This window comes from Bufo bufo, chromosome 4 (genome assembly GCF_905171765.1).
Source record: "Bufo bufo chromosome 4, aBufBuf1.1, whole genome shotgun sequence".
Classification (NCBI taxonomy): domain Eukaryota; kingdom Metazoa; phylum Chordata; class Amphibia; order Anura; family Bufonidae; genus Bufo; species Bufo bufo.
The window spans coordinates 118,138,747-118,155,152 of record NC_053392.1 but is presented as its reverse complement, the minus strand read 5'-3'; the positions used below and the strand labels follow the sequence as shown (position 1 = coordinate 118,155,152).

Genomic DNA, 16,406 nt, shown 5'->3' with positions numbered 1-16,406 from the left:
TATCTATTATCTATCTATCTATCTATCTATCTATCTATCTGTCTATCTATCTATCTTTTATCCGTCTCCTTGTGCATCCATTTGCTTACCAATTACTCAGTGACTTTACAGCTGAATGTTTCTAAGGGTCCATTCACACGTCCGTTTTTTCTTTCCTGATCTGTTCCGTTTTTTGCGGAACAGATCAGGACCAGATCTGGACCCATTCATTTTCAATGGGTCCTGGAAAAAAACGGACAGCACAATGTGTGCTGTCCGTTTCCGTTGTTCCGTTCCGCATGTCCGTTTAAATATAAAACATGTCCTATTCTTTTCCTGAAAAATCGGATCCTGGTACAATACAAAGTCAATGGATTCGCAAAAAACGGATGACATACGGATGTCATTCCGTATGTCATCCGTTTTATACGGAATCCGTTCCTGGAAATTACATTTAAATTTTTTTTTTTTTTTTTTTTTTAAAGAAATCCAAACAACTTTATTTGCTTATTGAAATTGATACATGTTTCCGTTTTTTGCGGATCCGCAAAAAACGGATGACATACGGATGACATACGGAAACATTTTCAGGAACAACGGATCCGCAAAAAACGGACCGAAAATCGGATTATAGAAAAATACTGACGTGTGAATGTAGCCTAAATCCTTCTCCAAGGACTAGTGTCCTGTTACAGAAGAAAACTTTATAATCACGTTTTTACACTATGTTTGTCCACAGCCACGTGCCTCGCTGCCCCTACAAATACCGTCCGCTGGTGTGTGAAGTCTGACCTAGAACTGAAAAAATGCAAAGATTTAAGCCAGACCTGTGGTACTGAGAAGATTTCCTTGTCCTGCATCCATAAAGCCAGCACCGATGACTGTTTCAATGCCATTGCTGTAAGATTATATTAAGATTATATAAAGGGGCTTTTGCTATTGAGTTTATATATGGCATTTAATGCATAGTTATAGTAGAAATAACGCTAAAGAAGCTGTCTGTGATTTTACTATTGATGTTATACCTTCAGGACAGGTCACAAATATCTGATTGACAGTGGTCTGATATCTCATACCCTCAGGGTAGCTCTGGTGCTGGAAGTCAGTGCCGAAACTACACAGCCCTGTCCATTGTGTAGTGAGCAGAGCTGATAACAGCAACACTTAGGCTCAGTTCAGACCTGAGCGTTCTGAAAGGAGCGCTCTGTATGCGCGATTGTACGGGCGTTTACAATCGCGCATACAGAGACAAGCGTACACACAGTGTCGCGCGTTCCCGAAAGTCTATGTACGGGAACGCGCGACAAGCGCCCAAAAAAACGCTCCTGTACTTGTTTGAGCGTCGGGCGTTTTACAGCGCGATCGTACGCGCTGTAAAATGCCCAGGTGAGAACCATTCCCATAGGGAAGCATTGGTTTCTCCTTGTTGAGCGTTTTACAGCGCGTAGGAACGCGCTGTAAAACGCTCAGGTCTGAACTGAGCCTTATGCTCTGCCCAGATGTGCCGAGTACAAGATGGACCGAGCTGTGACCTCTGACACCAGAGCTACTGCAGAACAGCTGATCGGTGTGGGGTGTCGTGTCAGACCCCCTGAGGATCTATGCTGAAGATAGGCCATTAATAGTAAAATCCCCCTTTAATCCCTTCTTCTATGTTAATTCTAATAAAATGCTGCAATTTGTGCTTTGAGGAGAATATTCTAGTTGAACCTAAAGATTTGTATTTCAATATACCATAAGTAGAAACTAGATATAGAGTTTGGATAGGGGGTCACTCAATATTAGGCAAACACACAGTAAATAGGTATCCACATTAATTTTATAGGCTTAAAAATAAACACACTACAATATTACATATAAAACATCTCATAAAAACAATAATAATAAAAAATATACTGCAAATAGTCAAATACACTGGAAATACGTCCCTGGGAGGGGCTATTTTTCAATAGCACTAGCACCCTTGGAATGGCTGTATGGCCGTAGCTGTTAAATGCTAACTCCAAGCATCATAGTCCTGAGACTGTTATGGTTGTAAGTTCCACATTAATTGAGGAGTTGTTAGTATATCCACATTGCAGCACTACTTAGATTTGTAATTATGCAGGGTACTTTACCGCTCCTATGATCGGTCACTGTCATACCACAGTGAGGGATTGCTAAGAAGAATTATTTACAATCGTGTGTCTACACTTGGATTGAAAGCTTCAAACTATCTGCACCAAAGAGATTTGAAAACCCCGCCTGGAATTACAGCTCACCTGACCTGTCCAGCAAACCACGTGGGACACCACACAGGTCCTGGAAGGTCAGAGCGGTGATATCAAGCAGCACCGCTACTACATATCCAGGAGCGTGGGGAACTTCATATATAGACTTTGCCTAAAGGTCCTTGCAGCTCACAACAGAGCATTACACTTGGAAACCTTGGTGTACAAGCGGACCGATCATAGGAGCGGTAAAGTACCCTGCATAATTACAAATCTAAGTAGTGCTGCAATGTGGATATACTAACAACTCCTCAATTAATGTGGAACTTACAACCATAACAGTCTCAGGACTATGATGCTTGGAGTTAGCATTTAACAGCTACGGCCATACAGCCATTCCAAGGGTGCTAGTGCTATTGAAAAATAGCCCCTCCCAGGGACGTATTTCCAGTGTATTTGACTATTTGCGGTATATTTTTTATTATTATTGTTTTTATGAGATGTTTTATATGTAATATTGTAGTGTGTTTATTTTTAAGCCTATAAAATTAATGTGGATACCTATTTACTGTGTGTTTGCCTAATATTGAGTGACCCCCTATCCAAACTCTATATCTATCTCCATTTACCAGCATTTGGGAGTGCTGAGGGGTAGTGCACCTTTCCAGAAGTAGAAAAGTGAGAGAGCCACCATTTTCTTTTCCATAAGTGGAAACTAGTATATAGGATATAGGCTAGAACTAAATATGGCTGCTATGTGATCCTTGAAGATATGTGGCTCAGTCCCGGTTGGTCCAATTTCCTTTGCTATTGGGAGATATTTGTAGAGCATGTGTGCAGGTCTCCGCTAGCAAGTAAGTTGGTGTAGACTTCTGGTATTATCTCAACCAGATTCCTGACGTTGATTATAATAATTGTGCCAGGTTGGTTAGGGCTGTGCTGCGCTGCCCATTCCCCGCCTGACTCCAGCCAGCTGTTGGAACACCCAAAAAGTAAAAATAATTTGTGAAAAACTTTGCGACTTTTTGATACCAGTTTTTTTTATAGGACTTATAGTGGTACATTTATTAAAACCTGCGTTTTAGATGCCGGTCTTAATAAGGCCCTGCACTGGCGGTGTATGTAAAGGCACTGGCGTCTACATCACTTCAGCAGATCCACAGCTTTTAAGTTGTCTTAGATTTAGACCATTTTCTACACCTAAAACAGGCCCGTCCCCTTCCCCGTCCGTGCCACGCCCCCTTTTTTTAGACCTGGTGTGAGTGGGGAACAGTTGCAGATTGCTGTGAAAAGGACATTTGCGTCGCAATCTGCGCCAGAAATACGCCTAATATAGGTGAACTTGACCCAAACTTGACCCTGAACCCGAACCCCATTGAAGTCAATGGGGACCCAAACTTTTGAGCACTAAAATGGCTGTAAAAAAAGTAATGGAAAGGGCTAGAGGGCTGCAAATGTCAGCAAAATGTGGTTAAGAGCATGGCAACTGCTCTGCAAACAAATGTGGATAGGGAAATGACTTCAAATAACATAAAATACATACAAATAAAAAATAATAATCTTGATCTAGGAGGACAAGGTCCATATGGAGTAGGTGGTTGAGGAGGCGGTGGATGTGGCGGTGGAGGAGGAGGTAGCCAACACTGGTTTTTGATTTTTATTTATTTTTATTATTTTTTTGTTTAAATTGGGAAATAAAACCTGTGATAACCCCCTCCAGCCGTGCTAAACAAACGTTCAGACAATACACTGGCTGCAGGGCAGGCCAGCACCTCCAAGGCGTAAAGGGTAAGCTCAGGCCATGTGCCCAATTTGGAGACCCAGAAGTTGAAGGGGGCATACCCATTATTCAGTGTGTGTAGGCGTGTGCGCACATACTGCTCCACCATGTTGCTGAAATGCTGCCTCCTACTAAGATGTTCCATATCAGCTGGTGGTGCTGGTTGTTGTGGCGTGCTGACAAAGCTTTTCCACATTTCGGCCATGCTAACCCTGCCTTCTCAGGTGCTGGTGGTGCCCCAGCTGCGTTGGCGACCTCTTCCTCCTCCTTTGCCTTCGCCTTGTGCTTCCACTGTGCCCCCGCTGTCAGGTGGGAATGCCACCAGCAGCGCATCTACCAGCGTGCGCTTGTACTCGCGCATCTTACGATCAAGCTCCAGTGACGGAATTAAGGACGGTACTTTGTCCTTGTAACGGGGATCCAGCAGCGTGGCCACCCAGTAATCAGCACAAGATAGTATGTGGGCAACTCGGCGGTCATTGCGGAGACACTGCAGCATGTAATCGCTCATGTGTGCCAGGCTGCCCAGAGGCAACGACAAGCTGTCCTCTGTGGGAGGTGTATCGTCTGTGTCCTCTGTATCCCTCCAGCCACGCACCAGTGATAGCTACCAGTGATAGTTGTTTGGGTGCCACCCTGCAATGAACATATCCTCCATCTCCTCCTCCTCATCCTCCACCTCGTCATCCTCCAGAACTGTGCCCTGGCTGGACAATTGTGTACCTGGCATGTGTGGGTGCAGGAAACCACCCTCAGAGCCACTTGTGAATGACTGGCCGGAAACCCTATGAAATGATCCCTCTTCCTCCTCCTCCTCCTGTGCCACATCCTCTTCAATCATCGCCAGAAGCGTTTTTTCAAGAAGGCATAGTAGTGGTATAGTAACGCTGAGAACAGCGTTATCGGCACTGGCCATGTTGGTGGAATACTCAAAAAACAGCGCAACAAGGAACACAGGTCTCGCATGGAGGCCCAGTCATTGGTGGTGAAGTGGTGCTGTTCCGCAGAGTGACTAACCCGTGCGTGCTGCAGCTGAAACTCCACTATAGCCTGCTGCTGCTCGCACAGTCTGGCCAGCATGTGCAAGGTAGAGTTCCACCTTGTGGGCACGTCGCATATTAGGCGGTGAGCGGGAAGGCTGAAGTTATGCTGCAGAGCTGACAGGAGAGCAGCAGCAGGGTGAGAACGCCAAAAGCGTGCACAGACGGCCCGCACTTTATGCAGCAGCTCTGACATGTCAGGGTAATTTTTAAGGAACCTCTGCACCACCAAATTCAGCACATGCACCAGGCAAGGGATGTGCGTCAAACCGGCTAGTCCAAGAGCTACTACTAGATTTCACCCATTATCGCACACCTCCAGGCCGGGCTTGAGGCTCACTGGCACCAACCAATCATCGGTCTGTTGTTCAAGGCCCATCCACAGCTCCTGCGCGGTGTGGGGGTTTTCCCCCAAACAGATACGTTTTAAAACTGCCTGCTGTCGTTTACCCCTGGCTGTGCTGAAGTTGGTTGTGAAGGTGTTACGCTGACCGTATGAGGAGGCGTTAGAGAATATGTAAGCGGAATAGGAGGAGGAAGCAACAGGAGGCAAACTGAAGCGCCCTGCAATCCTCGGTGGTGGAAGGACATGCGCCAAACTGCTATCCGCCTCAGGCCCAGCCGCCACTGCCTTTAACCAGTGTGCTGTTAGGGAGATATAACGTCCCTGACCATGCTTACTGGTCCACGTATCCATAGTTAGGTCCTTGCCACAGATGGCGTTGCGCAGTGCACACGAATGACAGCATTTCAAAGGCCAGGAATTTTGAAATGCTGGCATTCAGGGCCAGGAATCGCGGGTGGGTAGGGGGGTACTTCCTCTTCCGCTCCAGTGTTTGGGAGATGGAGACCTGAACGCTTCCGTGGGACATTGTGGAGATGCTTGGTGACCCAGGTGGTGGTGTTGCTGGCAGATCCTCTGTTTGCGGGGTGGCAGGTGCCATTGTCACTCCAGAGGTGGATGAAGAGGCCGAGACCACAGCAGCAGAGGGAGCAGGAGGAGCCAGAGACCTTTCTTGGTTTTTGAGGTGTCTACTCCACTGCAGCTCGTGCTTTGCACTTAGATGCCTGGTCATGCAGGTTGTGCTCAGGTTGAGAACGTTTATGCCTCGCTTCAGGCTCTGATTGCACAGCGTGCAAACCACTCGTGTCTTGTCGTCAGCACATTGTCTGAAGAACTGCCACGCCAGGGAACTCCTTGGAGCTGGCTTTGGTGTGTTCGGTCCCTTGGTGTGGTGGGCAGTAGCAGGCGTACTGTCTAGAGGACGGCCGCTCTGCTTTTGCACCCTGCTCCCTCTTCTGCTGTGTTGGTGGCTCTGTGCGACCACCACCTCTTCCTCCGAATTACACAGGTCACTCGCATTACCTTGATTCCATGTGGGGTCGAGGACCTCATCGTCCTCCACATCATCTTCCACCCAGTCTTCACCCCTGCCCTCCTTGTCGGTCTGCACACTGCAGAAAGCCCCAGCAGTTGGCACCTGTGTTTCGTCATCATCCGAGACATGCTGCGGTGGTCCTCCCATGTACTCATCTTAAAACATAAGTGGTTGGCCATCGGTGCACTCTTCCACTTCTGGGGCAGGGCTATGTGAATGGCCCTGGGAAACCCTGCTAGCAGAGTCCTCAAAAAGCAGAAGAGACTGCTGCATGACATGGGGCCCAGACTGCTTGGCTCATTTGCAAGGGGGTGAGGTGAAAGACTGATGTACATGGGCTGCAGGTGCCAACTCTGATCTTTCAGCAGGAGACTGGGTGGAAGACAATGTGAAGGAACTGGAGGCACTGTCAGCAACCCAATCTACTATCGCCTGTACTTGTTCTGGCCTCACCATTCGTAGAGCCGCATTAGGCCTGAACAAATAACGCTAAAGGTTCTGTCGCCTACCCGCACCTGAGGAAGGTGTTTCAATTGTACGTGTAGCTGGCACAGATCGACCACTTCCTCTCCCTGCAACAGGAGCTCCACCAGCGGCACAGCGACCGGGGCCACTTCCCTTATTCGACACTTTCCTCATTCTCCGCAAATTTAGGATCTTGCCCAAAATGGGTGTTTTTTTAATAACAGAATAGAACAACAGTATCTAACACGTGTATTTCACACTGACAGATGCAGCCAAGGCTGCAAATTTTGTATTTTGCCCAAAATGGGTGTTTTTTTTAAAACCAGAATATTATTGCAGTATTTCTAGATTGTATGTCACACTAACAAATGCAGCATAGGCCCCAGATGTAGGATATTGCCAAAAATTTGAGTTTTTTTAAACCCAGAAAATTATTGAAGTATTTCAAGCTTGTATCTCACACTGACAGATGCAGCTATGGCCGCAAATTTTGTATTTGGCCCAAAAAATAAATAAATAAATACAATAGAATAGAATTCCAATATCTAACGCTTGTATTTCACACTGACAGATGCAGCAAGGGCTGTAAAACTTAGTCTTTTGCCCAAAAAGGGTGTTTTTTAAAACCAAGAAAATTATTGCAGTATTTCAAGCTTAAATTTCACACTGACTAACGCTGCATAGGCCCCAGATGGAGGGTAGTGCCAAAAAGGGGTGTTTTTTAAAACCCAGAAAATTATTGCAGTATTTCAAGCTTAAATTTCACACTGACTAATGCTGTATAGGCCCCAGATGGAGGGTTTTGCCAAAAAGGGGTGCTTTTTTAAACCCAGAAAATTATTGCAGTATTTCAAGCTTGTATTTAACAATGACAGGTGCAGCAAATGCCGCAAAATTAGGATTTTGCCCTAAATGTTTTTTTTTTATAACAGAATATGACAGCAGTATATAACGCTTGTATTTCACACTGACAGATGCAACAAGGGCTGCAAAATTTAGTATTTTGCCCAAAAAGGGTGTTTTTTAACCTGTTGGGGACACATGACGTACCGATACGTCATGATGTCCCAGTACTTAAGGACATATGACGTACCGGTACGTCATGTGTATTTCCGATCACCGCCGTGCAGCGGGCAGTGATCGGAACTGGGTGCCTGCTGAAATCAATCAGCAGGCACCCTGGGACAATGTGGGGCGGGGGTTCCTGTGCCCCCCCCCCCCCCCGTATCGGTGATCGCGGCAAACCGTAAGTCAATTCAGACCTGCGGTTTGCTGCGTTTCCGGCTTATTCGGGTCTCTGGTGACCCGATAACCCGGAACAGGATGGTGATCGGTGGTGTGATAATACACCACCAATCACCATCCTGCGATCCTGAGAGGTGATGGTTACATCACCTCTTAGGATCGCTTCTGATTGGCTGCAGGGCAGGCGGGAGGTTTAAGTTACTGCAGCTCTGCTCTCCTCCTTCTTTCTGTGTCCGGGATCGAGGAGAGAGGAGCAGCGTCGGATCTCCTGAACCAGCACCCCTCTTCTGACCGTCCACAGTGCCATCTGGCACTAAAAGGTACATAGGGAAAGATTAGGTTAGGCAGGGATATTCAGGGAAACTTAAGGGGGGAAAAAAAGTTTTAACTGTTGCATTATTGTGATCGGGTGTCTGGGGTCCACAGTACAGCTGTGTGACTCTAGACCCCCCAGGGGTGCTGCAGCTTGCCCCCCTCCCCCCCCCCACCACACCCCACCCCCACACACATTTTTTGTGGCGCAAGCAGTTTTTTTTTGTGTACGCTGACTGTGGCCAACACTCTTAGCATTCAGCCACTGTTAGCGCATGGCTCACCCCACTGCTGATCAGCTGCGGACGGCTGATCAGCGAGTTTGAATCTTTTTTCTTTTTTAAATTTTTTTTTGGGCTTTTGTTTTTATTTCGTTTTTTTTTTCTGTTAGGTTTAGGGATAAGTACGCGAACACCCGTGCTCCCACACACACGCACACTAAATAAAGATTTCCATGCACGCACACACACACACTTCCCTATGGCCCGCCGGATGTTCTCGACTGAGGAAACTTGCCTCCGACTCTGAGAACCCCAGTGAGAACGAGGATGACCCTTTTGTCATCCGCGTCCTCCTCATCATCTGGCGATGATGATGAGCCACCAAGACGGCAGAGACGCCGCCAGGCGGAGCAAGGGGACAGCCATGCCAAGGACCCTGTGGCCCACACTAGTACAAGCAGCTCTGGGGCTCGTACTAGTTTTTTCCGGCCCACCAGATAAGTCCGCCTGAGCCCCCTACCAATGAACTTGCATGGTGAACTTGCATGGAGGATTTTGAGCCTGTGATTCCTGATTTTGTTGGCCAACCAGGAATCCAGATTCCCACAGTGGGCTTCACTGAATATGACTATTTTAGTCTTTTTTTCAGTGACCACTTTGTGAATCTGATGGTGGAGCAAACAAACTTGTACGCCCAACAGTTCATTGCTCAACACCCGGGCTCCTTTTTGGCTAGGGCCGATGGCTGGACTCTGGTCAGTGCAGCCGAGATGAGGACGTTTTGGGGCCTCGTGCTGCACATGTGCCTAGTCAAAAAACCTAGTGTCAGGCATTACTGGAGTGGGGACGTCCTCTACCAGACCCCAATTTACAGTATGGCCATGACACGCTCCCGTTTTGAGGCCATTCAGAAATGCCTGCATTATGCAGATAATGCAGCATGTCCCCCCCAAGGTGATCCTGCCTATGACCGCCTGTACAAAATCAGTCCGGTCATCGATCACTTTGGGGCTAAATTTTTGGCAGCCTATGTACCTGGAAGCAGGTCGCAGTTGATGAGTCTCTCATTGCTTTCAAGTGGAGACTCATTTCCCGCCAGTATGTTCCCTCTAAGCGGGCGAGATATGGTATGAAGCTGTACAAACTTTGTGAGAGTACCTCAGGGTACACTTACAAGTTTCGTGTGTACGAGGGGCAAGATTCCTGTATTGAACCCCCAGAACACCCCCCCCACTCTGGGTGTTAGCGGGAAACTTGTGTGGGACCTTATGCACCCACTGCTAGATAAGGGTTACCACCTGTACGTGGATAACTTTTATACTAGTATCCCCTTGTTCCAGTCCCTTGCCGCCAGAGCCAAGTCCGCTTGTGGGACCGTGCGTAAAAATCAATGGGGCCTCCCTACCCACCCCCTCCAGGTACCTATCCCCAGGGGTGAGACCCGTGCCCTCACCAGTGGAAACCTGTTGCTGGTCAGATATAAGGACAAGAGGGATGTCCTTGTACTGTCCACAATTCACGGTAACGGCATCACCCCTGTCCCTGTGCGAGGTACCGCGGCAACGGTCGACTACAATCGGTATATGGGAGGAGTTGATCTCTCTGATCAAGTCCTCAAGCCATATAACGCCATGCGCAAAACCCGTGCATGGTACAAAAAATTTGTGGTCTACTTGGTACAGGTTGCCTTGTACAACTCTTTTGTGCTGTCCCAGTGTGCTGGCAACATCAGGAAATTCCTCCAGTTCTATGAGGCAGTCCTCAAGGCCCTGATCTTTTCTGACCGGGAAAGAGCAGGCCGGAGTACCTCGGGAACTGGAGGCGCCCGGATCGCCCCTGGCCAACACCATATGGTCCCCCATACTGGAAAGAAGGGACGGACCCAAAAAAGGTGCAGAGTGTGTCACAGGAGGTGGATACGGAAGGACACCACTACTCAGTGTGAAACGTGCCCCGATCATCCGGGCCTCTGCATTATTGGTTGCTTCAGGGAGTACCACACTTCCATGGAGTACTAAATTTATAATCCCCTTCCCCAATTTTAATTCCATTCCCAAAAAAACTATGGTTCTCAGACTTGAGACACTAAGGCTGGTTTCACACGGGCGTTGCGGATTGGGGCCGGATGCGTTCAGAGTGCGTTCAGTGAAACTCGCACTATTTTGCAAGCAAGTTCAGTCAGTTTTCTCTGCGGTTGCGTTTAGTTTTTGCACCCGCATTGCATCACGGGTGCAATGCGTTTTGATGCGCTTTTCACGCGCGTGATAAAAAACTAAATGCTTACAAACATCTCTTAGCAACCATCAGTGAAAAACGCATCGCACCCGCACTTGCTTGCGGATGCAATGCATTTTTCACGCAGCCCCATTCACTTCTATGGGGCCAGGGCTGCGTGAAAAACGCAGAATATTGAACATGCTGCGATTTTCACTCAACACAGAACTAATGCGTGAAAAACAACGCTCATGTACAAAGCACCATAGAAATGAATTGGTCAGGATTCGGTGTGGGTGCTATGCGTTCACGTCACGCATTGCACCCGCGCGGAAAACTCGCTCGTGTGAAAGGGACCTAAAACAAAAAAAAATAAAAAATTTCTAAAATATTATTTTGTAAAACTAAAATAAAAATAAAAAGTAGACATATTAGGAATCGCCACATCCGTAAGAATCTGCTCTATAAAAATACTCCATGACCTAACCCCTCAGAGGAACACAGTTAAAAAATAAAATAAAAACGGTGCAAAAAAAGGTATTTTTTTTGTCACCTTACATGATGAAAAGTGTAATAGCAAGCGATCAAAAAGTCATATGCCCCCAAAAATAGTGCCAATAAAACCGTCCTCTCATCCCGCAAAAAATGAGCCCGTACTAAAAACAAAATAAAATGGACTCTTAGACTATGGAGATACTAAAATGCTTTTTTTTTATTTAAAAAGGATAATATAGTGTAAAACCTAAATACATTTAAAAAAGTAGACATATTAGGTATCGCCGCGTCCGTAAGAATCTGCTCTATAAAAATACCCCATGAACTAACCCCTCAGATGAACACGGACAAAAAAATAAAATAAAAACGCTGCCAAAACAGCTATTTTTTGGCAAATTTTCCATTTTAATCCGTTTTTTTCCAGTAACAAAGCAAGGGTTAACAGTCAAACAAAACTTAAAGGGCTTCTGTCACCCCACTAAACTCTTTTTTTTTTTTTTGGGGTACTTATAATCCCTATACTGCGATATATCTATACATTATGTCAGGCATGGCAAACCTGAGGCTCTCCAGCTGTTGTAAAACTACAATTCCCACCATCCCCTGCTTTAGGCTGAAAGCTAAAGGCAGTCTGGGCATGCTGGGAGTTGTAGTTTTGCAACAGCTGGAGAGCCTCAGGTTGGCCATCCCTGCATTATGTTATTAATCATTTTCGTTCTGTAGATAAGGCAAAAAACATACTTTTATAATATGCTAATTACCTGTCTACCAGCAAGTAGGGCGTCTACTTGCTGGTAGCAGCCGCAAAAAAACGCCCCCTCCTCCTGTTGATTGACAGGGCCAGCAGCGATATCCTCCTCGGCTGGCCCTGTCTGCATTTCAAAAATCGCGTGCCTGTCTTGATTCGGCGCAGGCGCTCTGAGAGAAGGAGGCTCGCCTCCTCAGCACTCCCTCAGTGCGCCTGCTCCAATGACGTCTTCTCTTTCGGTATTTCAGATGCAGCAAACATCGCAAAATTAGGATTTTGCTCTAAATGGGTGTTTTTTTAATCACAGAATATGACAGCAGTATATAATGCTTGTATTTCACACTGACAGATGCAGCAAGGGTAAATTTAGTAAAATTTGTAAAATGTAGTATTTTGCCCAAAAAGGGTGTTTTTTAAAAACCTAGAAAATTATTGCAGTATTTCAAGCTTAAATTGCACACAGACAAATGCTGCAAAGGCCACAGATGTAGGGTCTTGCGAAAAATGGGTGATTTTTTTTAAACCCAGAATATAATTGCAGTATTTAAAGCAGGGGTGCACAACCTTTTCTGGTTGGGGGCCACATTGTCAACCTGAACCAATTCCAAGGGCCGAAAATAAACTTTAAAGGGGTATTACCAAGTGAAATACTATATTTAAGGCATATTGAACATACAGTATATATTATAACTGTCTAGTTACACTTCCAGGACTCCCATCTAATGGGACAATACATTAAAGATTCATGTGAGCAGCCACAAGACATAGACATACATGTGTGCTACCAGGTGGTTGGGGGCCGCATAGAATGGTATTGAGGGCCGCATGTGGCCCCCGGGCCGCAGGTTGTGCACCCCTGATTTAAAGCTTCTATTTGACTGTCACAAATGCACATATGCTGTGCTGGTGCATAGAACTTGCATAAAATGGCCACCGCCGCCCACCTAACTAACAGATGGATAAAAGTAATTTTTCTGGGTCACTGGGCTCAGGTCAGGGTAAAAATATTGTGCACTGCACCCACAAAACAAAATCCAGGTAGATCGCTGAGTTAACAAGCACTTCAGATTAAAGATTCTGTCCTATTCTCTCCCTCACAGCAGCAGCATCCTTTCCCTACACTAATCAGAGCAGAGTGACGTGCACTGCCACTTGACTCCAGCTTATATAGAGGCTGGGTCATATGCTGCACTGGCCAATCACAACCATGCCATTAGTAGGAATAGCTGTGATGGCTTCTAAGGGCACACAAGTTAAACGCTTGTTGATTGGCTGCTCTGCAGCCTTTCAAAAAGTGCCATTAAATCACCGAACACCGAACCCGAACTTTTACTGAAAAGTTCGTTTTCGGGGTCCAAAAATCCAAAATTTCGGTACGAACCCAAACTTTACAGTTCGGGTTCGCTCAACCCTATAAATGACCCATATAGCATTTAGATTTTTTAAAAATAATTACAGTTTTTTTTCGAGTTTCCAGCCACAATTGCAGTTTTATCATGTATTTTGTATGCTACCGTTTTGCCCTACTGAGTTTGATGGAGAAAACCATAATAAAAACACAAAATGCAATGGATAGGACATGCTGCTGATTATGTATGTTTTAGGTCATGTAATACAAGAAGAAGTTTGTTTTATTTTCAGGATGGATCTGCAGATGCAATCACTTTGGATAGTGGAGATATTTACAGGGGTTCTCTGAATCCATACAACCTGAGGCCGATTTGGGCAGAAAACTATGGCACTGAAAAAGGTAACTGAATTAGACAGGTGAACAATGGTATTACAACAAGGACATACACTGAGCAGTAATTGTACGGCCACATAGTCAGGTTTCCTGATGCAGTCTTGGAAGCCAAAACCAGGGGTAAATTCAAAAAAGAGAAGTAGCATATGTTCGTAAAGTGGTTGTCCCATCTCAACATTTATGACATCTCTAGGATATGTCACAATTATCAGATGGGTGCAGGTCCTATGTACCTTTGGGACCTGCTCCTACCTCCTGAATGGGGCCACCAAAGTAAAGGAGAGCACATGGAACACACAAGTTAATCCTCTCCATTTATTGCTATGGGACACCGGCGAGGGTGATCTCTCTTCACTTCGAGGGCCCCATTCTGGAGATACTAGTGGATACCAGAGATCTGCACCTGTGTAACATTTATGGCAAATCATAGTGATATGACAGAAATGTTGAGATGAGACAACTCCCGTGATACTTTGTCTCCTTTTATGATCCACTCCCGATTTTGGCTTCCAAAACTGCATCAGGAAACCTGAATGTGTGGCTGTACCCTTACGGTTGTGTTAATTAGCTGCCAGTCACTCCTCTTGGTGTTTCCATGGCTATTAGCTACATCCCTATTAGATAGGTATTGTTGCAGGTATGGTTAGATTTGCCTACAGAAGATTCTGTGGTGAACCAAGGGTACTAAGGGTGCCATTACATGGTGCTGTAGGATTCACATGCTGATTATCGTTAATTGCCAGGCCACGCCTGTATATGCTATTGTTTCAAATAGCATGTACAATTGTAGCCTTGCAAGTAGTGGTAATCTGCATCAGGATCCCGTGGCCGGTGGCATTGTGCACAGGAACCCTAGGGTCTATTTCTTATGGGTTATTCTGAAAATGACCAATTAGACCTAATTGATGATGATGTCAACAATTTATTTCATAATGCAATTAAAAGTGGACACGTTCAGTTTAGATGGACGATAAGCCTTAAAGAGTAATTTCCTGTTGTAAGTTCATGTTGGAACTCTATTCCAACATGAATTTTATTGGCTGTGCATAGTAATTCAACAAAAGGCATAGAACTCCTCACACTTCACAAACCAATTGCTCAATTAAACCTCATAACAGGTTGATAAACCGCCAACTCCTTCACATCTCCCTAACAACTTGTCCTACAAATGGTCAAAGCTTTGCTTGTCTGTACATTCCTACCAGATGTTACCTGGGTAGATGTACAAGGGGAGAACCCTGACATATATTTCTGACATATTGATGGAAACATCAGTCACTAGTTACTTAAATGTGAAATTCTTAATGTTAGTAAATACAAAAAAAAGCACAACACCTGTGAAATACTGTATGAGAAACAAATAAAAACACAATGTTATTCACTATATTTGTGATATGTATATGGATAATCCTGTAAACCTTTACTTTTACAGAGAAAGATACATGCTATTATGCAGTTGCTCTTGTGTCAAAGTCAAGTTCATTTATGTTTAATGAGCTTAAAGGCAAGAAATCTTGTCACACAGCTGTTGGGAGGTCAGCAGGCTGGAATATCCCAATTGGAAAGCTACTTCAGACAGGCCAAATACAATGGGAAGGACCAGAAGATCAAAGTATTGAGAAAGGTAAAAATTCTTCCATTGACCATATATACTGATCTCCCAAACAATAGCTACGGTACATAGTATACAACATTGACATCCAAATGGAATTCGAATACATCCCGTGAGATACTTAACATATATATACTGTAAGTAACATAAATAAAAAATCTTCATAATAATATAATAACTCAAGGGTACTGTGTGACCACGTATTAACTACTAGAGCAGTGTACTCAATAATTTAATAATTATGGAATTAAGTGCCCATAATTCATTCCTGAACAAAATGATAGTTATAATGTTCTTTGGCAGGTTTAACTGTGATTGATATACATTAGATGTATGTCGTTTAAAAAAGAATGCACATGCAACAGAGTGAAGCCAGTAGTTGAGAAACACTACCATACAACCAGACAGAGATCCAGGTCGACACCCCTTCCCCATCTAAAACTTTCCCCTTTCACTATCCCCCCATCCCCTTACTGCTGTAGAACCAGGCAGAGATGCAGTTTGGCAACCCTTTCCCACCTTAAACGTTACTCCGTTAACTCTCCTTCTCCCCTCCCCGAACGACTACCAATCACTTGATCAATTACATAATTAATACAATTCTGTATGTAATACATACAGTAACCAAATAATACCCACTATACAAGGATCAAATAATAACTCTACACCAAGACCGCATATACTATAGCCACCACAAAGACCAATATTACCAATATTATCACCATATTGTGGTCAGATACCAGTACTGCACTGGCCGTCTGAAAGGTGTAATCACACTGTAGACTTTACTGTTACATCCAGTGACTCACAGGTGACATATTCTTTGATGGTAGTCACAGAGTAGAGAACCCATGACGCGAAAGTTCATGTTCGTTGTTTGGATTTAAAATAAAGCTTATTGAAAGGCTAAACAAGATTTTAAGCTGTAGGCACTTGGAAGCCATCACAGTCATGCCTAGTAT

The 16,406-nt window shown here is 45.0% G+C and overlaps 1 protein-coding gene across 1 annotated transcript in view; it reads left to right on the top strand.

Moving 5' to 3' along the window:
- LOC120997605 (serotransferrin-A-like) overlaps positions 1 to 16,406 on the top strand; it is a 77,774-nt gene that overhangs the window by 2,709 nt on the left and 58,659 nt on the right. Inside the window, exons 2-4 of the mRNA XM_040427748.1 lie at positions 719 to 879; positions 13,730 to 13,838; positions 15,265 to 15,456. Coding sequence (XP_040283682.1) covers positions 719 to 879; positions 13,730 to 13,838; positions 15,265 to 15,456 — 462 coding nt within the window. The remainder of the gene's footprint in view (positions 1 to 718; positions 880 to 13,729; positions 13,839 to 15,264; positions 15,457 to 16,406) is intronic.